General features: G+C 36.7%; 1 protein-coding gene across 1 annotated transcript in view; it reads left to right on the top strand.

The window, feature by feature from the left end:
* CDKL3 (cyclin dependent kinase like 3) overlaps positions 1–27,121 on the top strand; it is a 49,272-nt gene that overhangs the window by 3,508 nt on the left and 18,643 nt on the right. Inside the window, exons 2-5 of the mRNA XM_090289479.1 lie at positions 5,196–5,390; positions 13,951–14,129; positions 21,456–21,568; positions 24,699–24,838. Of these exons, the coding sequence (XP_090145605.1) occupies positions 5,196–5,390; positions 13,951–14,129; positions 21,456–21,568; positions 24,699–24,838 (627 nt within the window). The remainder of the gene's footprint in view (positions 1–5,195; positions 5,391–13,950; positions 14,130–21,455; positions 21,569–24,698; positions 24,839–27,121) is intronic.

Genomic DNA, 27,121 nt, shown 5'->3' on the forward strand with positions numbered 1-27,121 from the left:
TTGGAATCACTAGCTGACAGGTGTGATCTGCAGCCAAGGGTGCTCCCCAGGTGCTTCTTGCCTCCCCCTAAATGTGAGTGTCAGTGCTTACCGCTGTCCTCCCTCCGTCACTGCTGCTGCTGCTGCTGCTGCTGCTGCAGACAACACAGCTTGAACTCTCCTCCCCGGCTTCGCCCCTCCTACCCATCCGGATGAGCACCACTTCTTTATAACTTCATAAGTTGGACTTCCATTTATTTCCTGGAACTTCTGGTTATTTATGGTTTTGTGGTAGTTGTATTCCTTCTTAGTTGTGGAGGGAGATGGAGCATGTAAGTCTAGGCCTCCATCTTGGCTGGAATTCCATATAAATTTTTGAAGTACTTGTTCTAGGTCTGTGCAATATGTCATTGGTATTTTAATAGGGATTGCATTGAATCTATAAATTGATTTAGGTAGTACAGACATTTTAATGATGTTGATTCTTCCCATCCATGAACATGGTATATGCTTCCATTTATTTGTATCTTTCTTAATTTTTTTCTTCAGTGTTATGTAGTTTTCTGAATACAGGTCTTTTACCTCCTTGGTTAAGTTTACTTTATTTTTCTTGTTGCTATAGTAAATGGGATTTTTTTCTAGTTTCTACCTCTGATATTTTATTGTTGGTGTACAGAAATGCCTTCGATTTCTGAATATTGACTTTGTTACCCTGCTATTTTGCCAAACTCACTTATTAGATCGAGTAGTTTTTTTGTGGAGTCTACAGGGTTTTCTATGTACACTATCATGTCGTCTGCAAATAATGACAGTTTTACTTCCTCTTTTCCAATTTGGATGCCTTTCATTTCTCTTTCTTGTCTGATTGCTGTGGCTAGAACTTCCAAGGCTATGTTGAATAGGAGTGGGGAGAGTGGATATCCTTGTCTTGTTCCTGACCTCAGGGGGAATGCTTTCAGTTTTTTGCCCATTGAGTATGATGTTGGCTTCAGGTTTCTCATATATGGCCTTTATTATGTTGAGGTATACTTCCTCTATTCCCATTTTGCTGAGTGTTTTCATCATAAATGGGTGTTGTACTTTATCAAATACTTTTTAAGCATCTGTTGATATGATCATGTGGTTTTTGTTTTTCATTTTGCTTATGTGGTGTATTATGTTTATTGACTTGCGAATATTAAACTATCCTTGCATCCCTGGGATGAATCCCACTTGATCATGGTGTATGATCTCTCTAATGTGTTGCTGGATCTGGTTTGCCAATATTTTGTTGAGGATTTTAGCATCTATGTTCATCAGCGATATTGACAAGATATATGTACTTATGTAACAAAAGGTATGCCAAATATTGTGAAATAATTATTTAGAAATGTCCAGGTATAATGCTTAATAAAAATGTCTGCTTCGTGCAAGACATTGTGGCAGATGCTGAGACTATAATAAGGTAAAAGACAGTAACTACTCTTGGGACTTTTATTATTTAAACAGAAAGACAGTAGGGCATATAAAACAATACTGAATAAAAAGTGGTTCATAATAAAGGCCAAGTGATGAACACAAAGTCCTGTTGGGTAGGGAAGTTTTCTTGGGAGAATTGGGACATGAATTTGGCTTTCAATGACGTGTAGAATTTATGTAAGAGGGAGAAACTGTTGTATTACAGGTTAACAGAACAGCATAAGCTCAGAGAGGCCAAAGCAGGACAAAGGACAAAGAGCAGAGAGATTTGCCTGTAGTATTTCCTGTACCAAATTAGAAAGAGGTGGGATTAGAGAAGGAAATTGGAAGTAGGTTTTAAAGTCATGTCTTTTGAACTAAGATGTTAAAGTCTGAGTTTCTAAGAGGACAAAGTTTTTAATTCAGAGTAAAAAGATTCTATAGATATAAATCTGGCACTATGTTTTAGAATAGATTGGAGAACTCAAGAGTAAAAATAGGGAGGCCCATTATATGAGTTTAATTCAGGGATACTGGTAAACATTGTGAGGGCCCTCGCTGGAATGCAGCAATTTGAATGGAAAGTAAAATGTAATATATTGCAAAAGAAGACACAAAAGAGTATAGAAGGAGGCAGAACAGGGGTCAAAGATTTCTTTGAATACTATCATTGATGGAAATTTGAAAGACCCCAAAGAGACATAGTTTGGGAAGTAGTTCAATTTTAGAAATGTTGAATTTGAGATGACAGGAGTACATTTAAGCAGAGATGCCCATTGGGCTCTTAGAGATGGGGAACAATATCAGGAGAGATCAGGGCCAAAGATAGGATTTTGTGGAGGTATGACAGGTCAACTCAAGGGGAAGAGCCCAGGACTGTGAAGAAAGGAGCATTAACATCCCTTGGGGACTGGGTACAAAATTAATGATTTAAAAATATTTAGCCCGGGCTGGTATGGCTCAGTGGATTGAGCACTAGCCTGTGAGCCAAAGAGTTGCTGGTTCAATTCCCAGTCAGGGCACATGCCTGGGTTGCGGGCCAGGCCCCGGGTTGGGGGTGCACAAGAGGCAACCACACATTGATGTTTATCTCCCTCTCTTTCTCCCTCCTTTTCCCTCTTTCTAAAAATACAAATAATAATAATAAATATTTAAATATGTATTTTATATATTGGAATTTATCTAGATGCTTTAAGGTTTATAACTTTGACAATGAGTCTAGATTTTTTGTGTAATGAAGAAAACAGATACTCTTGCTCATTTTTATCTGATACAAAAGTAATATTCTCCTCTGTCTTTGTAAATGTATATTAGGTATGATGGTTCAATTTGCTTTCTAAAGGAAGAAATATTAGGCATCTATGTATTGTTAGAACTGCTCTATTTCTAGGCAATGAAAAGGAACATTAAAAATCAGTAAAGGTGTTACAGTTTTGTGAAAGATACCAGTCCTTATCCTGATAACCTAAAACATAATAATACTGTATGGCAACTATTATGCACCATACGTGAAAAATCTGATTAGAAGGAGAATTTTTCCCAGACAGTATCTTTTCGTCTTTCTTCAGCTCTTTTGCATTTAAGCTGAGCATTTTTTCTATTTATAATTATTTTTTTTAAGTTTTTATGTATTTTTAGAGAGAGGGGAAGGGAGGGAGAATGAGAGGGAGAGAAATATCAATGTGTGAGAGAAACATTAATGGGTTGCCTTTCACATGCGATCCAACTGGGGACTGACCTGCAACCCAGGCATGTGCCCTGATCGGGAAATTGAACCAGTGACCCTTCCGTTAGCAGGACAACTCTCAACCAACTGAGCCACACAAGTCAGGGCTATTTAATCATACTCAAAAGCCAATCATGTGGCAAGAACACAGAGATGAATTTGAAAATGTACTTAACTATTATTGCAGTTATACAAACTATTTTGAGATACCTTAACTATTTGTATTGGTTTGTTTCTTATAGGATTTTTAATTTAATTCCACAAGAGATTTCTTGGACTAGTTAACATTCTTAGTCTAAAAGGATTGTCAAAATGACTTAATTAGAATTAAATTTTTATCTTCTAGAATTTCACTAGATAAGTAACAGTAATAAGTGAAAACATCTGTATAAAAGTTGTCTAGTAATGAAGGAGAAAAAAGTAAACCACTTGAAAAGGGATAATGGAGCATTTCTAGGAGGGTCATGGTTTTTTTGAGAGTGTAACTGATTCCTTACCTCTGTGAATCTTCCCTAATGCTTATTATCTCCCATTAACCCTTTACTGCTTTTGCCTTTAGAATAAAGACTGGATAGAAAACTGGTAATCTTCCTTAGTTTAAAGATTAATATTGTAGTGTCCAAAAGCAGTCATTTCTTTTCGCTACTGCCAGCATGTTGTCACTCCAGCACTCTGGCACATTGCCCTCTAGGGAAATTTGGAGCAAACATAGGAAAGGCACCTGGCATTGCATTTTGGCATGTTTTTCTATGAGTCATGTTTTAAGGACTGGTTGTTGTTTTAATACAGGTAAGTAGAAAAATTGATATAGTCCCATGGGAATAAAGGCAAATAATTTTCATAAATGTATAGTTTTTAATGAATCCAACATTGAAAATATACCATTTAATTTTTAGCCAAGTGAATGTTTTTGGTAATTAAAAAAAAATTAAGTATTTGAGAGCTGATTGTAATTAAAGTAGTATGTTAAAAAGTAGAATAAGCACAATAAAATATTAAAATATCATTTATTTCCTAAGCTGATTAATGCTATTTTTGTTATTTTGAAATTATTTTAATAGTAATTATTTAACAGTAATACCAGTCCAAAAAGGTGTCTTGTTGCTTAATAGAATAATAGACTATTGTTTTATTTTAGTACAATAGAATAGAATAATGCTTAATAGAACAAAAATGTACCCACAAGTAATTGTATATTTTTGTAAAGCCCTTACGGTTATAAGTTGATATTTCATATATCTGAAAAATTTCTAGATATTTTGGTACTCTTTTGTTACAGTGTGATATTCTTTTTTCACACCTGGAACTAGGATTTTACTATCAAGAGTTTAGGACAAAACTCAGAGAAGGATTAATTTATATAAATTCAGATCACATAATCAGTAGCATTGAAATCCCTGCTCATTTGAAAACATAAGGGCCTTTTAAATTTTAGATGTTAAATTTAACGACAAATTGTCCTGGCCAGGTGGCTCAGTTACTTGGAGTATTGTCCCATTGTCCTGTGCACCAAAAGGTTGGGAGTTTTATTCCAGGTCAGGGCACATACCTCAGTTGCAGTTTAGAACTTGGGTTGGGGGCATGTATTGGGAGACAACTGATCACATTTCTCTCTCTCTCTTTTTCTCTCTCTCTCTCTCATTCTCTCCCTCCCATCCTCTCTCTCTCTAAAATCAATAAACATATCCTCAGGTGAGGATTAAAATTATTTTCATTTAACCACAAATCAAATTAAAAAAAAAAGAAGACCTCTCGTAGCAGCATACCAAGTTGCATTATAGTACATTAACTCTAAATTATTTTAATAAGCAATCAAATGCTAACAAAGTAAAACAATACATTTCCCTTTGTTCTATAAATATTAATTATAAAATAGATTAACATTTCCTTAAAATAGGAATGTAAGCAAATCAGTTGAGAAATTTCTGTTGAAATGCATAGAGGAAAAGAAGCTGAGAATATTTCTGCTTCTTTTTAAAATGACATAGGTGTTATATGTACAAATTATTGTGCATGAAATAATTTATTAAAAATCTGTTTCTTTTGCTAATAGCAATTCCATCATGAAAATTTGATCAATCTGATTGAAGTGTTTAGACAGAAGAAGAAAATTCATTTGGTGTTTGAATTTATTGACCACACAATATTAGATGAGTTACAACATTATTGTCATGGACTAGAGAGTAAACGACTTAGAAAATACCTCTTCCAGATCATTCGAGCAATTGAATATCTTCACAATAATAATGTAAGTGCTGCAGAATAAGCCAAACTATAGGGTGTATGTTAATGATAAGTGCCCTTTAAACCTTCTTCTGTTTTTATTAATGTTAAAATTATTTTTCTGTACAATATTGACATCCTGAAAATGTGGTCATTACCTTACATGTTAGTTGTAGAACCAAAATACATATTGAGCATGCAGTATTTATAATAATAGGGCAGACAATTATAGGGATGCTAAAGGAGGTATTAATAAATTTGATGTAGAGGAAGCGAGAGTCAACTGGGGCATCTTTTATCAGAGAAAGTACATTAAACATGTTGAAAGCTAGGCTAGCTCAAATGAAGGGAGATTTGAAGTTAGGAACTGGAAGCTAGGTGAGGGGAATGGCAAGTGAACGTGGATGCCTTTAGGGGAAGAAAAGAGAAATATAGTAGCTGAGAGATACAAAGCCTTATTTAACTTATGAAAAGTCAAGAGAGGAAGGAAGATCAACTCTCCTGATTTTTAGTGTTGCCTTTAGCATTGCCCAGTATGTATTTAGCTCAGCAGGTTTTTTATTGAGATATTTTGTTTTCACCATGAGCTCTGCTTTCTGGAAAGTTAGATATTATTCAGGAAACAACAGTAAAAGCCTCAAAAGTAGTTTTATTATTAATTTATATAGGTATAACATCTATATATCCTGGGCTTTTTCAGACATCCTAATTTCTAGCTTTCTGTCTTGCTAATAGTGCATCACATCTTGCTGCTTTGAAAAATATGGTTGTGATAGCAACTGGAATTCAGATTGTAATTTCCTTGCCAGGTGGATCAATGGGAAGCAATATAATGCAAAAGTTAAGAGCACCCAGTCTTTGGAATTAGACTATCTTGGGTTTTCACCCACTAGCTTAACTGTGTATAAGCACACACCTGTGTAGTTCACAACTTGCACAAGGAAAGGTGGCAGCCCAGTCACTCTGTGGCCCACTCTGAGCCTCATTTTCTTTATCTGTGAAATGATACTACTGTACTTCACAGGTTTTGGTTTTTGTAAAGATCAAATTAGGTGGTAGACACATTTTAAGTGCTCAGTAATAGTGCTGGTAGGGAGTCAGGAATAGTCACATTACCTGTATTTCTACAGTGCCTTGTCTATAGTAGACATTAAAAATGTTTCTTGAATAAAGGGAAACACCAGTATGGGCTAGACTGAGAAGAGAAAACTTCAAAGAAGAGCTAAAACTAAAGTAAGTACAATTTTGAACTGTAACTACGATTTCACTAGAAGAGGAAATACATTCAGGTAGAGTACCACTATGAGAATAGAGGTTGACCTGGGCAGAGGATTGGGGAGTGGTGATAAGTACACTTACAGAGACCAGGCAAAGGGAGATAAGATTGCACAGGCGCCCTGGGGAGAAGTTTCCCAGAGCCTTGAAAAAATTCTGAAGAGTCGGTTTTTTCCTGAGGATATTGGGACACCATGGAAGGTTTTCAGTATTGCTTTTATAGGATAAAAACAAAACATTATTTTGGCAAGAGTGGAGAATAAGTACGGAGAGAGACGGAGATTGGGTGAGAGGCTATTGTGACAGTCAGAAATGAAGGGATAAAGGCTTGGGCTAGCATGGTGGCAATGGGGAGGAGAGGAAGGTTGACAGTGGGAGAGGATGGAAAGACTTCAAAAGAGTAATGACAGGATTTGGGAATGACTTAGATATGAGAGGGATGCCAACAGAGGGAGGAATCAAAGATAATCCCAAGATTTTAAATTTGAGAGCAGAGATTTATGGTGCCTTTGGTAGTAGTAACATTTACAAAGGGGAATTACTTTCAGATATATTGATATATTTTAAGGGACAATGAAAATTTTTAAGTAAAAATAGTGCTTGGACAATTGTATAACATGGCCTTAGGAAGCTGTTAGAATTGGATATACAGATTTGAGAATCTTCCTCTTGGAGACTATGGCTGAAGAGGTAAGGATGGATTACTCTTGAAGGAACAGAGAAAAGTAAAAGGTGGTCCTAAGCACCAAGTATGGAAGAATATCTGTGAGGGCATACAGGGCAGCAGGGAAAGAGATCTAGACAGAAGCATTCACATTCTCTTATTTTCTTATTCTTATCTGGGACCTGGATTAAAATTACCCCTGTCCCTCACCTCATGGAATGAAAATGAGAATTAAGGCAGTGGCTCATTAGAATAAATATTATTATACTTTTAATCTGGATAGCTGGATTCTTTCTGGCTTTGATGATTTAAGGTTATCTTCATGTTGACAAAAATCAAGAAAGGAAAATGTTATTTTCCTAATATCTCCAAATCTAAGCTGATTGAGTTTTTATATAATTGAAATGTCTGAGATATTGTCTGCATGATACCCCATATTCCCCTTAATAAGAATTCATGAAATCAGATACAGTTCAGTAAAAGCAAAAGCTTTTTTCTCTGGAAGTATTTCTTTACCTTCTTTTCTTTAATAATGAAAACATTTTTTTATATTGGTTTCTAGGCAGCTTCAATAGAAATTTAATGTTCAGTTGTAGTAATTAACTCTAGGAATCTAGTTTATCTTTTTCATTTGATTGTTTTCATAATTTAAAGTTTTTATCTAGTTAATATAAGCCTCTTCAAAACCATTTAGAAGCAGTCAGAGTGTAAATGGAAATAATCGGTCACTTACAGGGGAGAAGTGGTTATTTATTCCCACATTTATTCAACAAATATTTATTGAGCATTTATTGATTGTATAGGTACTAAGGATGCAGCCTTGAGTAAAAGACTTGATTCCTGCCTTTATGGAGCTTGTTAAATTTTATCCAATTTTCAGTAAACTTTATTACTTACAAGTGATTCTGATTAATAACTAAGGACTGTCAGTCTTCCCTAGCTCCAACCTCACCTCCTACTTCACAAAGCTCTGCTTTCCTAAATTTAGGCCATTTCTGCATATTTTCTTAACTCTGCATTTGGATTTTAAACTCAGTCTTCCAAATAAGGAATTATTATTATTTGAATAATATCATTAACATTTTAATATTACTTAATATGTTTTACTGTGTTGTTAATATTTAAGTATATGTGCTTCCTCTATTTTGTTTTCTGAAGTATTTTAAATTATGGGCAACCTGACATTTTATCCCTATGTAGCTCTTTAAAAAAGTATATTTTCTATATAACTTCAGTCATTATATTACATCTGCACAATTAACAATAATTCCCTAAATTCTCTAATACAGAATTTGTATTAAAATTTAGCTAATTGTTCCTAAAGTGTTTTTTACAGCTGATTTATTAAAATCAGGATCCAATCAAGGACTGCACTTTCCGTTTGATTTTTAGGGCGTATACAGAACTCCCACTCTTGCAGTCTATTTCAAACATCCTTACTCATCCTCTTTCTGGAAGCTATTGGCTTATTTCATTTTTTCATATAGACATTAGCATTTAATAGTGTGACATTCAATTGGAAATTTTATTAAATTGAAGCTCTAGGTGATTTATAACCAGGCTCTCTGAGGCCATTAAAGGATGTGGAAATTCGAACTTGATTCTTTAACGGCTATTTAAATTCAAGCACATAGGGCTATATAGAACAGAGGTACTATAAATCAGATTGTTAAGTGGAGTTTTGTGTAGTTCTGGAGCATTCCACTACTAAGTAAAGGAGAATCAAACTCATTGTTTAAATCTAAACAATGATAGTTATCACTGTATACAAAATTATCTCAAAATGGATCAAAGATCTAAATATAAGAGCTAAACTCTTAGAAGAAAACATAGGTAAAAATCTGCATGACCATATATTAGGCAATAGTTCTTTAGGTATGACACCAAAAGCAATCAAAGACAAAATAAACAGGCCCTGGCTGCTGTGGCTCAGTAGATTGAGCGCTGGCCTGCGAGCCAAATGTCACTGGTTTGATTCCCAGTCAGGGCACATGACTAGGTTGCACGTCAGGTCCCCAGTTGGCGCGAGTGAGAGGCAACCACACAGTGATGTTTCTCTCCCTCTCTTTCTCCTTTTCCCTCTCTCTAAAAATAAATAAATAAACAAATGATTATTTTTTAAAAGACAAAATAAACAAATTCTCCTTCATTAAAATTAAAAAATTTTGTGCATCAGAGGACCATCAAGAAAATAAAAAGACAATTTAAAGAATGGGAGGAAATATTTGCAGATCATACTATAACTGAGGAGCATCTAGTATTTAGGATATATAAAATACAACTCAAAAATAAAAAGACAAATAAACCAATTTAAAAATGAGTAAAGGACTTGAATAGAAATTTCTCCAAAGAAGATTTACAAATGGCTGATAGCACGTGAAGTGATGCTCAGTATAATTAGTCATTATGGAAATGCAAATTAAAATCAAAATGAGACACCACTCATACCACAAGGCTAGCTGCAATTTAGAAAACACAACAAATGTTGGCAAGGAAGTAGAGAAATTGGAACCCTCATGTACTGTCGGTGGTAATGTAAAATCATGTAGCTGCTATGGAAAACAGTTTGGCAGTTTCTCAGAAAGTTAAATATAGAATTACCATATGACCCAGGAATTCTACTCCTAGGTATCTATCTACCCAAGAGAATTGAAAACATATGTTTGCTAAGAACCTGCACAAGAATGTTCATAGCATTTTTATATTAGCCAAAAAGTAGAGATAAATAAAGTGTATAGCATCTGATGAATAAGGTAAATCCACGCAATGGAATTTGTTCAGCCACAAAAAGAAATGAAGTACTGACACATGCTACAGCATGAATCAACATTGAAAACATTATGTGAAATGACAACAGTCAGGTGCAAAAGACTGCATAGTGTAAATGCCATTTAAATGAAATCCCCAGAACAGGCAAATTCCTATTTGTATATCTTCTTTGAAGAAATGTTTATTCATGTCCTTAGCCTATTTTTAAATTGGGTTATTTGTCTTTTATTGTTGAGTTGCATTTTATACAATATATTTTGGATACTAGCTGATTATCAGATATATGACTTGCAACTTTTTTCTCCCATTCTGTGGGTTGCCTTTTTGCTTTTTAAAAAACACTTTTACACAAGGATATGTTTATTGATTTTAGAGTGAGAGGAAGGGAGAGAAACAGAGAAACATTGATATGAGAGAGAAACATCAGTTGCCTCCTGTACACGGCCCAACTGGGGATTGAACCTGCAAGCTTTTGGTGTATGGGATAACACTCCAACCAACTGAGCCATCCAGGCAGGGCTCTTTCTGCTTCCTTGATAGTGTTTTATTTAGTTCTTTTTAATAATTTCTTTCTCTTTATTGATATTCTTGATTTGGTGAGACATTGTATTTATACTTTTCTTTAGTTCTTTAGACATAGTTTCCTTTAATTTTGAACATACTTAAAATAACTGATTATAGTCTTTGTCTTGTAAGTTCAATGTCTGGGCTGCCTCAGGAAAAGTTTATTACTGACAGCTTTTCTTTCCTGTGTATGGGCCATATTTCTTTCTTTGAATATCTTTAATGTGGCCACTCTGAAAATCAGTTTCCTGATTCTCAGGGTTTGTTGTTGCTGTTTGTTGTGGTGGCTGTCTGTTTAATTACTTTCCTGAACTAATTTTGTAAAGTCTGTTCTGCATGTGCAGCCACTGAAACCTCTGCTCAGTTACCTTAGTGGTTAGCTGATGATTGGACATGGGTTCACTTAAATGCCTGAAACCAATAAATCTCTCAGCCTTATTTACTGAGGGGCTCTCTGTGTGTTGGGACATGCCTTCAATGCTCAAGCAGACAGTTTAGAACTCTGCCTTAGCCTTACCCTCCTGGTTGTGTAGAGCCTTAAAGTCAGCCAGAGGTGAGAGTTGAGGACCATCTTGTGTCTTTCCTGGCACATGCACAACTGTGCCTGTGGCCTTGCTTCTCAGAACTGTGTTAGAGCTTTTCAAGCCCTTTACGGACATCTCACTTCCAGCCTTTCTAAACATTGATGGGAGAAGTGAAAGAAGACCTAAACAAACAGAAAAATTCTGTTTCTGAAGGTCTCACTGTGATAGTGGAAGACCAAGGAGGATGTTGTCAGAACAGAATTTTAAAAGTTGGGATTCAGAGAGTGCTTGGTTCTCAATGATAACAAAGTTTCACATGTAGTCATGCTGTTAGTTGTTGAAAAGAGTGAGAATATTAGGACGTCAACTGGATGGATCTTTCTGCTCTATGTTTAGAGCACTGAGGAGAAGGGTGATGGATGTGTGGTGATCAGAATGTGTGAAGTGTTATCTTAATGAGCTTTTTCATGTCTATTTTTGGTCACATTATATCCTCAGATTTTGGCACAGTTGCTGGCATATAGTAATTACTTAGTAAAAATTGTGGGAGTAACAATAGATTAAGTAGTCATATAGATGGCACCTTTAATATGGCTCATTACCCTAACTTAAATTTTGGCCATTTGTGGAGGGAGCCTGAGGAAGAACAAGAGCCAATCCCAAAGACATAACAGTAAGTTATATAAACAAGGGAAGAGCCCGGATTTCTGTCACTGAAATATTTTCATTTGTGCTATGATGCTTTTCCAGTGATGAGAACATATTTCATTTGATAAAGTTTTAAAATGCCTTGTTTTAGGCACTGTACTGGACAGTGGGAATATAGCTTAAATAAGATATACATCTTGCCCTCATGGAGCTTACAGTCTGGTGGGAGTCACAAGTAAACAGGCAATTAATAATATAGCACGACAAATGCTGTGACAGGGGAAGTGCAGAATGATGTGAGAACAAATAGAAGAAACATCTAAGCTGAGACCTGAGGAAATAGTTGGTCAGGCAGTTGAAACAGCATCAACAAATGCACAGATGAGACAAACTCTGGAAAATTGGGAAACTAATATTCTAGGGAAAGAGCTTGAGAAGGTTGAGAAAGTGGGCTGGTTTCAAATCCTACAAGCCTTTACAAGCCATTTTTAAAGAGTTTCAAATTTGTCATGTAGGGTGGGGAATTCTTGAAGGATGTTGAACTGAAATAAAATGTTCACATGTGATTTTAAAATAGTACTGTGACTTCATTATGGACAGTGGATTGGAGGGGATCAGAGTGAATGCAGGGAGATCAGTTAGTAGGGTAGTCATTTTCAATGAGAGAGCTGAGGGGACTTGAACTAGGGAGAGAAGTAGATAGGTTAAGAGTATATGGGAACTGAGGGAGAAAAATACCTTGGTTTCTGGCTTAACACATGGGTCAATGTTCATTCCATTCACTGAGCTAAAGGACTATTGAGCACAAGTAAGTTTGGGGGAGATGATGCATTTAGTTTTGGATTTGCTGAGTGGGACTTCTTATGGAATTCCACTCCTTGTGGAAACCAGGAGCAATATCTAGAAATAGAAATTAGACATAGAAATTTGAAAAGCATTAGTATATGGATAGTTACTAATGTTATAAAAGTAGATGAGATTGCCCTGGCTGGTGTGGCTCAGTGGATTGAGTTATGGCCTGTGAACCAAAGGGTCAACGGTTTGATTTCCAGTCAGGGCACATGCCTGCGTTATGCGACAGGTCCCCAGCTGGGGGCACACATGAGGCAATCTACACATTGATGTTTCTCTCCCTCCCTTCCCCTTTCTCTAAAAATAAATAAATAAAACCTTAAAAAAACCAAAAACCAAAAAAACATGTAGATGAGATTGAGATGGAGTTGCCAATAGGTGAGAAGAAGCCCAAGAGAGTGTGGTGAAGAAAGTGGTACAAAAAAAAAAAAAAAGGCAGATGAAATTGCCCAGGAAGCAAGGCATGATGTATGAGACAAGAAACCCTAAGACCAGGACCCTGCATTTAAGGGACAGATAGAGAAGAACTGCTGCAGAAATAGTTATGGAGGAGTGGTTGGCAAGATTTTTACACTAAAATATCAAGGACGATATGTATTGAGGGGTATCTATTTGGATGAAGTTGTTGATGACATTAGCTCCAGCTGTTTAATGGAACACCACAGCAGAAAGCAGATTACATTGCATTGAGAAGTGAATGAGTGGACATAAAGTGAAGAATGAGTGACAATGATGTCTTCAAGAGGTTTAGCTGTGAAGGAAATGAGAGAAAGAGCAATACATGGGATGTGACATGGGGTTAAAGGAAAGTTAAACTTTTTTCATTAAGTTCTTTTGATTACTTTTACTTTTAGGAATGTGATTTACCTTTTTAGTATTCTACTTGTTTTCTTTTTAAATTTTTCATTTTCTTTGAGAGAGAGAAATATCAATTTGTTGTTCTGCTTATTTGTACATTTATTGGTTGGTTCTTTTATGTGCCCTGACAGGGGATCAAATCCACAACATCGGTGTGTCAGGACAATGCTCTAACCAACTGAGCTACCCAGCCAGGGACTACGTTTGTTTTCTTGATTTTTTTTTTCATTTTGAGATTATGTATGGGGAAAGAAGTGAAAATACATAACTTTAGCTTTTGCATTGTGTGGTTAATTTTTTGCATGTGGTAAGAAAATAACTTAACTGTTTTAATTAGCTAGATTTTCTCTGTATAATTTTTGAGAGATTCTCTAGGTAATGAAACCTAATTTTAATGTATTGCATCTTCTGTTTTTTGTTTTATTTTTTAGATCATTCATCGAGATATAAAACCTGAGAATATTTTAGTATCCCAGTCAGGAATTACCAAACTTTGTGATTTCGGATTTGCACGAACACTAGCAGCTCCTGGGGACATTTATACAGACTATGTGGCCACACGCTGGTATAGAGCTCCAGAATTAGTATTAAAAGATACCTCTTACGGAAAGTATGTATCTTTGGGATCTTCCTGGCCTTTCCTATCAATATCTATGTTTCCCTTGGTGAATCTGTCACCCCTACTACTGATACCGTCAGCCTTCTGCATCTGAGCTGGGGTTAAGAAAGAGACACCTCTACATAAAACAGAGAGACCCCATAGGCACCTGCCCTGCTGGTTATGGATGTTGCCATGCTTGCCCTCTGGGGAAGAATGGCCCCAGGCCCAGGAGACCTATGCAGACAGGCTGTACCCATGCTCAGTTTAGTGCTGCATCCTTGGAAGAGTTGCCTTCTCTGCTTATCTTTAGCCTCTACATTCTGCAAAGATTTAAAAAATCATTTACCTTACCCTGCCGGTGTTACTATAGGAACTATCAAGTTTCCCATTTTCTGGAATATGGCATTCTCTTTGCAAAGACCAGCAAGTAATAATTTTTAAATTAAACTATTCCAGATGCCTCAAAAAGTAGCATGGCCTCAGTTTATTGTGAAACAATAGATACAGTATATGTAACAGCAACCTAATATACAAATAATAAATCTGAAAGAACATAAAGGGACCAAGTTGTACAGCTAATACAGGAAATGGAGGGGAGACCCTGACCAGCACGACTCAGTAGATTGGGAGTCATCCCACAAAGGGAAACGTCTCTGGTTGGATTCCTGGTCAGGGCACATGCCTGGGTTGTGGGCCAGGTCCCCTGGTGGGGGTGTACAAAAGTCAACCGATCAATGGTTATCTCACACATCAATGTTTTCCTCCCTTTCTTTCTCCCTCTCTTCCCCTCTAAAAATAAATAAATAATATTTTTAAATTAAAAATTAAGAAATGGGGTATAATTCCTACATGCTTTTCCTTGAAATCATTATTCCTTTTTAATATATAATAATATTTAATATTAATGAGTACTTTGTGTCAGAAATTATTCTAAATGCTTTACATGCATTAAATTATTTAATTTCCACAATAACCCTAAGATGAAAGTGTTACTATTATCATCCTCATTTTAAATAAGAGGACACTGAGGCACAGAAGGTAAGCTAATCTGCCTGAAGTCACTCTATAGTACCTTTTCTACTGTACTTACCACTGATGCCCTGGGAAGACCATCCCTCTACTTCAGTTACTTTATCTGCCTAATGGAAATAATAATAGGACCAGCTTCATAGATTTGTTGTGAGGATTAAATGATTTAATACATAAAAAGTATTGAAATATAGTAAATTCTCAATAAATGTAGCTTCCATAAAATCTCTCTATGTCCCAGTTTTATCCTTCATTATCTAGCTTAAATTCCTCTTTCTCCAAAATCAATAAATATATCCTCGGGTGAGGATTAGAAAAAAAAGAGGGACTTCTGGCCTAGATGGAGGCCTAGACTGACACGCTTTGTCTCCCTCCACAACTAAGAAGGAATACAACTACCACAAAACCAGAAATAACCAGAAGTTCCAGAAAATAAAGCTACATGGAAGTCCACCGTAGGAAGTTATAAACAAGTGGTGCTCATCCAGACGGGTAGGAGGGGCAAAGCTGGGGTGGAGAGATCAAGCTGTGCTGGCAGTGGCAGCTGCAGCGATGGCAGTAGGATGGCGGTAAGCACAGACACTTGTGTTTAAAAAAAGGCGAGAAACACCTGGGGAGCACCCCTGGCTGCAGACTTCTCGATTCCAATGCCTGTGAAGGCAGACCCCCATTGCCTTGGACTGTGAAGGCCGGAGGGGGTGGGGATGGAAGAAGAAGCTCCTGGTCTCTCAGTGGAGAGTAAACGGCAAGAATCCATCTTGGACCCCCGCCCCCAAACAAAATGCCACAGCATAGTGAGAAGGGTCGTCCGGTAGTGATGAGTGCACAGGACTCCGCCCCTTATAGCGTAGGAGGTTTGACAGCCCCGTCCAGGAAGCAAAGGTAAACACAAAACTGTCAGGGTGGCACAGTTCATGACAGAGATCCTGGTGACACAGCTGACCAGACAGCAAATATCTGATCTAACGGCTCAGCAGGTAAGAAATCTATCTGAGGCACAGTTCAGAGCTTTGATTATAGGAATGCTTACAGACATGTCAGCATATCTTAAACAAGACAGGGAAGAAACAAAGGCTAGTTCTGCTAAAATGAACAAAAACACATATGAAACTAGTGGTGAGGGAAAGAAAACCAGGGATCAAATCAACAAATCGGAACATAGGGAAGGAAGAAACAGTCAACCAGTGCAGAAAGAGAAAACGAAAAGTGAGGAAAATGAGGAGAGGCTCAGAAACCTATGGGACAGCTATAAGCAGGCCAACATCCAAATCATAGAGTTGCCAGAGGGTGAAGAAGAAGAACTAGAAATTGAAAAATTATGTGAAAAAATAATGAAGCAGAACTTCCTTAACTTGGGGAAGGAAATAGACTTACAGGTCCAGGACGCATAGAGAGTTCCAAAAAAACTGGACGCAGGGAGAACCACACCAAGACATATTATAATCAAAATGTCAAAAATTAAGGATAAAGAGAGAATCTTAAAAGCAGCAAGAGAAAAGAAGGGAATTATGTACAAAGGGGTCCCAATAAGACTGTCAGCTGGTTTCTCAAAAGAAACTCTGCAGGCAAGAAGGGACTGGCAAGAAATATTCCAAGTAATGAAAATCAAAAACCTGCAACCACAATTACTCTATCCAGCGAAGCTGTCATTCAGAATAGAAGGGCAGGGAAAGTGCTTCCAGGACAAAGTAAAACTGAAGGAGTTCATCAGACCCAAACCACTGTTATATGAGATATTAAAGGGACTTGTTTAGGAGAAGGAGGATCAAAACTATGAACATTAAAATGAAAACTGTATCACAACAACCAACAACAGAAGCTAGGGAATTGAAACAAAGGCAGACTAAGTAGGCAACAAGAGTGGGAAAAGAATGATAGGTATGGGAAACATTTTGGGGGGAGGTCAGCAGGGGGGAAGGGGGAAAGGGAGGGAGATGGTACAGGAATTAAGAAACATATTAGGAGGGAGTGGAGTAGACAGGAAGATGTTGAGAAGAACTATATGCACAACCAATGGGCATGGACTAAGGGGGCAACAGCTGGAGGGAGGGGGATCACTGGGTGGAAGAGAACAAAGGGAAAAGAAATTAGGACAACTGTAACAGCATAACCAATAAAGCATATTTAAAAAAATAAAATAAACTACAGTAGTCCCTCTCTATATCGTGGTTCACTTATTGCGGCTTCACTGTATCGCAGGATTTTTCAGAATATTTTAATTATTTGTTGCAGATTTTTTATTATATCACAGGATTTTGCGGTACTGTATATGTATGTTGTTAAAGTTACATATGTTTAAGAGTGTAGAATATGTTAAAGAACATAAATAGTGTTTATAAAAGTGTGGGAAAGGTTAATAAGGGGGTGGGAATGGTTTATACGTGTGTGGAAAGGGTTTATAAAGCCTTAAAATATATATAAATACTAAAACAAATGTAAGGTCCCTACTTCGTGGATTTTCACCTGTCGCGGGGAGGTCTAGAACGTAATACCCAAGATAAGAGGGAATATTGTAAAATAAAAAGAAAAGAGAAGGAACCAAGTGGAAATTCTGGATTTGAAAAGTACAGTATCTGAAATAAAACTCACTAGAGGGGCTCAACACAGTTGAACAGGCAGAATAAAAAAATCTGTGAACTTGAAGACAGATCAATAGAGATTACTCAAGCCAATGAATAGAAAGAAAAAAACATAACAGAGCTTCAGAGAAACATAAAACACCACTAAGGATACCAGCATATATAAATGTGAGCCCTGACTGGTATGGCTCAATTGGTTGAGCATCATGCTGCAAATCAAAAGGTCACTTGTTTGATTCCTGGTCAGGGTGCATGCCTGGGTTGCAGGTCCAGTCCCTGGTTGGGGCACGTGTGAGAGGCAACCCATCAATATTTCTCTCTCACATTGATGTTTCTTTTTCTCTCTTTCTCCTTTCCTTCCCCTCTCTTTAGAAATAAAATCTTTTAAAAATTAAACACACACACACACACACACAAATGTGAGTACCAGAAGGAAAGGAGAGAAAGAAGAAAAAATATTAGAAGGCATAATGAATGAAAATGGTCAAATTTATTGGAAAACAATAATCAAGAAGCTCAACAAACTCTGAGTAAGATAAAATCAGAGAGCCACAAACAGCCATAGCATAGTAAAAAATGCCAAAAGTTAAAAACAAGAAGAAAATCTTAAAAGCAGCAAGGGAAAAGTAAAAAGTAATTCATCACTTACAGAGGCACTTCCGTAACTATAACAGCTAACTTCTCAGTAGAAACAATGTAGTCCAGAAAGTAGTGGTACAACATATTCAAAATACTTAAAGAAAAAAATTACTAACCAAAACTCCTATATCCAGCAGTTATCTTACAAAAGTGAAGGTGAAATAAAGACTTTCCCAAATAAACAAAAACTGAGAGAATTTTTGTTGCTAGCACTCCTGCCTAACAGGAATTACTAAATGAAGCGCTTCAGGCTAAAACAAGTGACCCCAGAGAGTGATTTGAATCCACAAGAAAAATAATGGGCACAGGTAAAGGTACTTATATTACTATAAAAGATAGTTTAAATTCATATCTTTATCCTTTATACTCTTGTTTGATTTTAAAGGCAACTGTATAAAATAGTATGCATATAATATATTGTTGGGCCTATAAATATATTTGCCGATAGCAGCAAAAAAGAATGCAGAAAGGAACTGAATTGTTTGGCTAAGGAAATGTAAGTATCATAGATTGCAGAATAATAATTATAACAATGTATTGTTTGGTTTATAACATAAATAGATGTAATATGTACAGCAAAAATACCACAAAAAAAGAGAGAAGGGATTAGGATTATATAGGAATAACTTTTCTACGTATATATCACTGGAATTAAGCTAGTACCTGTTTTCCCTGCTATTCAAAAGTAGGGCATCCCCAATCCCGATTCCTTGCCCCTAACTCATATCCCCATCTAAACCTTCTTGTACATTGTAAGTTTTGTGCCAGGTTATATTTCATAGGCCTAGTTCTACTCTAGTTATTGTTTTAAAAATATTTCCAGCTGAAAGATAAGTTCCTTGAGAAGTATAATCTCCTGTACTCCACAGAGCCAAAGTTGGTGCCTTGTACATGGCAAGTTTGGATTCTATGAGGCTTCACATTGTGTTTAAAATAAATTTGCTTGTGAGTGTTGCTTTTTTTATTGATTTTAGATAGGAAAGAAGGAGAGAGAGAGAGAAACAGAGAAACATCAATTTGTTATTCTACTTATTTATGCATGCATTCAGCTTGATTCTTGTATGTTCCCTGACCAAAGAATGGAACCAAAAGCTTTGTATATTGAGATGATACTCTAATCAATTGAGCTACTCAGCCAGGGCTGTGAGTGGTTTTTTAAAAAAAATATTTTTATTGTAAAACAAAATACAGATGCCAGAAAAGCCCATACAACAAATGTATAGCTCTACGATCGGATCAAAAAATATAATTTTGCCCTTGCTGGTGTGGCTCAGTTGGTTGGAGTGTCATCCTGTACACCAAAAGCTTGGGGGTTCTATTCCCAGTCAGGGCATATACCTAGGTTGTGGGTTAAATCCCCAGTTGGAGTGCCTGTCAGAAACAACCAATTCATGTCTCTCTCTCCCTCTCTCTCTCTCTCTCTCTCCCTCTCTTGCTAAATCAATAAACATTTTTTTTAAATAGGATTTTTCTGGCCACCCCTCCTTGAGCCCCATTCTGACTACAACACTTTCCCTTCCCTCAGAAGTAACTGTGGTATTGACTTCAGTTACTTTGCATTTCTTTATACTTTTATCACCCCAAAGTACATCTACTTAATTTGATCTAGCCTTTTTTATGACAGCTTTTTTTGAGCTAGGGTTTGCATACCAGATACAATTCAGGCATTTAAAGTGCACAATTCAATGGGCTTTAGTATATTCACAGAGTTGCACAACTATCACCACATTCAATTTTAGAACATTTTCATCACCCCAGAAAGAAACCTTGTACCCATTAGCAGTCTCTCTTAGAAATCACTTTATATTGGCACACATACATAGACCTATGTCATCCTTGTTTTTAAAAAATATTTTATTTATTTAGAAAGAGGGCAAAAGAGGGAGAAGGAAAGGAAGAGAAGCATGATGTGTGAGAGAAACAACAACCAGTTTCCTCTTTCACACCCCCAGCTGGAGACATGGCCCTGCAACCCAGGCATGTGCCCCAACTGGGAATCAAACTTGCAACCCTTCGATCTACAGGCGGGCACTCAATCCACTGAGCCACACCAGCCAGAGCTATATCGTCCTTTTTTAACAGTTGAATAATATTTCACTGTGTGGTTATACAGAAATTTATATAGCCAATTCCATACTGATAGGTGATTAGGTTTTTTATAATGCTTTTCTACCACAAACAGTGTTGCTGTGAAATCTTTATATAATTTACCTTTGTGCACATGTGCACGTAGATTTTTGGATAAATTTCTAGGAATAAAGTTATTTGGTCAAAAGTAGCTTTTCTCAATTTTCTCTCCAAGAACTTATGTAAGTTTACACTCCCAGAATAGTACAGGGGAGTATTCATTTTCCATAGCCTCACCAGCAGTGATAGATCTCATTGCAGTGTTTATATTTCTTCTGAATGTGATGTCGGGCATCTTTTAAAATCAATTTAAAAGCTCAGCCCTGGCTAGTGTGGCTCAGTGGATTGAGTGCTGGCCTGTGAACTGAAAAGTCATAAGTTCGATTTTCACTCAAGGCACATGCCTGGGTTGTGGGCCGGGTCCCCAGTTGGGGGCGTGCAAGAGGCAACCACATTGATGTCTCTCTCTTTCTCCCTCTCGTCCCCTCTCTCTCTGAAAATAAATTAAAAATTTATTTAAAAAAAAACCCCAATGACATAAACTAACTTTTAAAAAACTGATTACATAGAAAAATGTTTGAATTATGGATGACCCCCAATGTGTAAGTGGTTAATGTTTGAGATTTTTAATATATACTTTTTAAATACAAGATGATTTTAGTATTCAATTATTCTACTTCATAAACCATTTATCATAATATTCTTATATAAATATCTGAAACAGTTTTAGAATTACAGTTACTTTTAAATCTCAACTGCTTCATGTGATAATATTTAACATATACATATATCCTAAAGTTGGCATATGATACTTCAGTGAACATTTATGATACCACTTAACCATTCTTATTTCTTTGTCCTTAATTTTATTTTAAAGGTTTTTTTTTCTTTTTTTTTTTTTTTAAGAAAAACTATTTTATGTTTCTCTTCATGAACAGTGGCTTAATCTTACCTGTTTCAGGCCTGTGGACATCTGGGCTCTGGGCTGCATGATCATTGAGATGGCCACTGGGACTCCCTTTCTTCCCAGCAGCTCTGATTTGGACTTACTTCATAAAATTGTTTTAAAAGTAGGTAGGTATTACTGAAATACACTGTGAAATGCCTAAAACAAACATTTCCGGATCATTTAGTTTTCTCATGATAAGAACAGGGAAACATCTTGTTTTGATAGATAGCAGCAGATGGAAGCCTTGAGCTGATAAAGAAAGTAGAAAATTTTCTTCTGTTTTTACAAATAATATTTTCTTTGCCAGGATACAAATAGCTAAGCCATATGTTGATGGTTGATAATAAGAAAAATGGTACAGCAGGAATCTTCTTCAATTTGTCTGAAAGTTGTTTTAAAATTTTGGCTTCTGCAAATATTTGCGTATCTCATAGAAGACTTTTAAATGATAGGTTTAATTTAGATGCTTTATTTTTTGCATTTTATTTAATGTTTATTGTATATTTTCCATTACCTTTAATCCCCTTATACTCCCATCCCCCCCTGCAATCACCACACTGTTATCCATGTCCATGAGTCCTTTTTCCTTTTTGCTCAATCCCTCCACCCCCTAACCACCCTCCCATAGCTGTCCTGCTCTCTACGAGTCTATTTTGCTTATTAGTTCAGTTTGTTCATTAGGTTCCACATATGAGTGAAATCATATAGTATTTGTCTTTCTCTGACTGGCTTATTTTACTTAGCATGATGTTCTCCAGGTCCATCCATGCTGTCACAAAAGGTAAAATTATCTTCTTTTTTATGGCTGAATAGTATTCCATTGTGTAAATGTCCCATAGTTGTTTTATCCACTCACCTATTGATGGGAACTTGGGCTGCTTCCATATCTTGGCAATTGTAAATAATGCTGCAATGAACACAGGGGTGCTTATGTTCTTTTGAATTAGTGTTTTGGGTTCCTTCGGATATATTCCCAGAAGTGGGATCTCTGGGTCAAAAGGCAGATCCATTTTTAATTTTTTGAGGTATCTCCATACTGCTTTCCACAGTGGCTGCAACAGCCTGCATTCCCACCAACAGTGCAAAAGGGTTCCCCTTTCTCCACACCCTTATCAGCACTTGTTTGTTGATTTATTCATAATGGCCATTCTGACAGGTGTGAGATAGTATGTCATTGTGGTTTTAACTTGCATTTCTCTGTGATTAGTGAAGTTAAGCATCTTTTCATATGTCTATGGGCCATCTGTATGTCCTCCTTGGAGAAGTGTCTATCCAGGTCCTTTTCCCATTTTTTAATTGGGTCGTTTGTTTTTTTGGTGTTGAGTTTTGTAAATATCAGATGTATTGACAAATATGTTCTCCCACTCTGTGGGTTGTCTATTTATTTTGCTGATGATTTCCTTTGCTCTGCAAAAACTTTTTAGTTTGATGTAGTCCCATTTTTGTTTGTTTGTTTGTTCGTTTTTTCTTTTGTTTTTCTTATCTGGGGAGATATATCCAATAAAAAATTGCTATGACCTATGTCTGAGATATTGCTGCCTATGTTTTCTTCTAGGATTTTTATGGTTTCGAGTTGAACGTTTAAGTCTTTGATCCATTTTGAATTTATTCTTGTGTGTGGTATGAGAAGTTTTATTTTTCTGTACATATCTGTCCAATTTTCCCAATACCATTTTTAATATAAAGCATTTTAGCCCATTGTATTTGCTTGCTTCCTATGTGGAATATCAATCGACTGTAAAGGTATGGATTTATTTCTGGGTTCTCTGTTCTATTGATCTATGTGTCTGTTATTATGTAAGTACCATGTTTTCTAAAAGCACTTGGACATAGAAAGTCAATTATTGGCTGCAAAAACTTTTTTTTGCTATAGTGGATAACCAAATAGCTAAATAACTTATTCAAAAATATATATGATGAAAGCTTAATTAGATTATCTGCTTTGACTACCCAAGTCTTGCTCATGGAGGCCAGATTATATATATATATATGTATATATATATATATATTAATGAGGAGCTGAAGGGGCCCTTTTTGTGGTGGGAAAGTTGTACATAAACATGTAATTATTGGATCATGAGGGAAGTACTGTGAACAACTATAAAAACCATGAAATCTAGATAAATATTGATTGAAGATACAGTTCAGAGCCTTAAAGCACCACACTTTTTTCTGTCATCTTTAAAGTCCTGGTTATAGCTCTGGCTGGTGTGGTTCAGTGGATTGAACGCTGGCATGCAAACTGAAAACTTGCTAGTTTGATTACCAGTCAGGGCACACACCTGGGTTGCGGACCAGGTCCCTGGTTGAGAATGTGTGAGAGGCACCCGATTTATGTTTCTCTCCCTCTCTTTCTCCCTTCCCCTCTCCCTAATAGTTAAAAAAAAAAAAAAAAAAAATTCCCTTAAAGTTCTGGTTATAATATTAATGTTAGAAGAAACCTCAGAGATGATGGGATCAATTTTTTCACTTTACAGATGAGGAAACCATGGCACAGAGAGGGAGGAAATTTACCCAAGGTCACAGAACTAGTTGTATAGCAACTAGTATAGCTCTCTCCACTCTTATTTATAGTTCTTTCCATTCTACTACTACTCTATAGCCTTGTTTTTTCTTTGCAATATTTCTACTTCTAAATAATTTTAATATGTTAGCTATTCTGAGTAAGGCTTTGTTGATGAACACTTGCTAGTTAAGCCATTTAGATACTCATGTGGAAACATTTAAAGTTTGTATTTTCTTTTTCTGATAGCATTATATATTATATATTATATTTTGGGAAAAGAAAATAAACTCAGTTATTTTACATTCTGTAGTGCCTCTGTGCTATCAACAGATTGCTGGGGAAACTTCAATTTTTTATGCTGTATTCAGATAGTTCCTTGTTCAACTTTAAAATATTAAAAAAGCATAATTGTTACTCTTTCTTTTTAGTAACTTAATACAGACCACATAGCAATTTGATTATTCTTTTTTAAAAGATATTGTTTATTTATTTTTAGAGAGAGGGGAAGGAAGGGAGAAAGTGAGGGAGAGAAATATCAATGTGAGAGAGAAACTTTGATTGGTTGCCTCCCATATGTGGCCCTACTGGGGACACACCTGCAACCCAGGCAAGTGCCCTGACCAGGAATCAAACCAGTGGCCTTTTGCTTTGCAGAACCACACCCAACCAACTGAGATACACTGGTCAGGGCTGATTATTTTGATTGTAGACTAATTTCTGTGTCTTCTTATATATTTTTCTCTTTTCAGGCAATTTGACACTTCACTTGCAGAATATCTTTTCCAAGAGTCCTGTTTTTGCTGGGGTGATCCTTCCTCAAGTTCAACATCCCAAAAATGCAAGAAAAAAGTACCCAAAGCTAAATGGATTGTTGGCAGATGTTGTTCATGTATGTAAGTTAAAAGATTAAAGACTTATTTATGGGAAATTTACATTAACTATAATACAGTTTTAGGATATTACTTCAATGAAATTCTAAAAGGATTTGTAAAGTAATGGTATCTGTAAAATGTACTATAGTCCTGTCTTTGTGTTTAGCTCAAAGAAAGTAAAATTCATAGATATTAGAACTGAAAGGCCCCTAGGATAATCCTGTTTATTATTTTTAGTTTATTCCAATTTTAATAATTGGGGATAAGTTGGAAAAATTCTAAAGACTTATTTGTTTATCACCACCTTTTAATAATCAGTGTACCCAAGTTAGAGATCTGTTCCATGTACTGTGGTATCCTAAAGTATCTACAAGACATTGACACCTGCAGTTGTAATATTGCTTGAAGACATGCCAATGCCAAAATACACGTACAGCTTGAACTGGCGAGAAAAAAACACCTTTTATAGTAATTTTAAATTATTACAAAGTTTAAATTTCATTTTAAACTAGGTAATAAATATACCAACACACTTAATACAAAATTCAATTCTTTTTAAAAAAAATCTTTATTTATTTTTAGAGAGAGGGAAAGAAAAGGAGAAAGAGAGGGCGAGAAACATCAATCAGTTGCACGTGTCCTTAACTGGAGACCATCCTGCAACCCAGACATGTGTCCTGACTGGGAATCAAGCTGGCAACCTTTCACTTTTGCAGAACGAAACTCAACCTACCGAGTCACTAGATAAACTTAAATATAAGACATGTAATATCTAAAGACTATTCTTGAAGAAAAAAATTATTTCATTGGTAGCTGGAGGAGGAACTAGAGTTTATTAGGGATCAGATTTGCTTACTACAATTTCAATTTAATTCCTTTTTTTTATTTCAGAGGTTTAATTATATAAACAATATATAATGATTACAGAAAAAGTAGAAAATATGTGATAAACAAAAAAAGAGAAGTTCAGACTTTCCTAACTCTTATAATCCAGAAAAAATTCCTATTAATATTTTGGTTTAAACTTTTGTACTCATAGACTTTTCCTAACCAAATATATACATACAGAGAAATTTATGCTTTTGACTTCTGGCCAAGATGGTGGCATATTTAAACACAGCTTGCCTCCTTACACAACCACATCTAAATCACAACTAAATTTTAAACAACCATCACTCAGAACTGGCAGAAATCAAGTTGAATGGAAGTCTAACTATTACAGAATTAAAGAAGCCACATCCATCCAGACTGATAGGAGGGGTGGAGACGCAGAACAGGCTGGTCCCATGTACACATTAGTGGATAAAAATTCAGGAAGGATATCTCAGCAGTGAGGAGTCCCAGCCCCACACCAGACAGCCCAGCCCAGGGTACCAGTGCCAGGAAGATAATTCCCCACAACTTCTGGCTGCAAAAACCTGCAGGGATTGAGTCAGTGGAAGAAACTTCTGAAGTCCCAAGCAGTTCCTCTTAAATAACCCACACATGAACTTACTCAGACTCACTTCCTCTGAGCTCCAGCACTGGGGTAGCAGCTTGCAAGGCACCAGCAATGTAGGGAGGAACTGAAGTGTACAGCTTCTCTTGGACAGAAAGGCAGGCAGAGCAACAGAGCTGACAGGAAGGTGCCATATCTGAAACTCCATGGACCTGGCTAACACTGTTTGCCCCTCCCTGGAGACCCCCTGAGGCTTTGTTCCACCCAACTTACAGCTGTTAACAGTATTTTTTCCATATGAACGTCTGGCTGGTCTTGGCTCAAGCTTCAGAATTTCCTAAATCCTAACAAATAAGCAACAGCTGGCCTCAGTGAGCCCCCAGCCCCCATACCTCACAGCACTAGCAGCAGCCAGCCAGGATTCACAACTTAGCTTTGCCTCGGAATCTCCAAACCCAGCACAATTAGCAGCCATCCTCGATTGCTCTATAGTTCAGGCAGGGTGGACCTGGGCAAAACACAGATGGAGGCTGACCTTGGCCTACACCACTCGGGACCTGGGCACATGTCTGAGTACCACCACGCTGTTGCTGCACAGCTGATCATCCACGAAGGGCAGAGATTGATGGTCAGTGGTAACAGCCAATCCTTGCAACTGACAGGCTTGGGTAAATCTCTCCCATTGACGGGCCAACAGCAATAAAGGCTCAATTACAAGAGGAGGGTGTACTCAGCCCACATGAAGGGTACACATCAAGTAACCACCTTGGGTAATAAGGGAGGCTGTACCACTGGACTCTATAGGACACCTACTACATTAGGCCACAAGACAGGGAGAGACATAGCAGCTCTACCTAATACA

This window comes from Furipterus horrens, unplaced genomic scaffold (genome assembly GCF_987537825.1).
Source record: "Furipterus horrens unplaced genomic scaffold, mFurHor1.1.pri manual_scaffold_10, whole genome shotgun sequence".
Classification (NCBI taxonomy): domain Eukaryota; kingdom Metazoa; phylum Chordata; class Mammalia; order Chiroptera; family Furipteridae; genus Furipterus; species Furipterus horrens.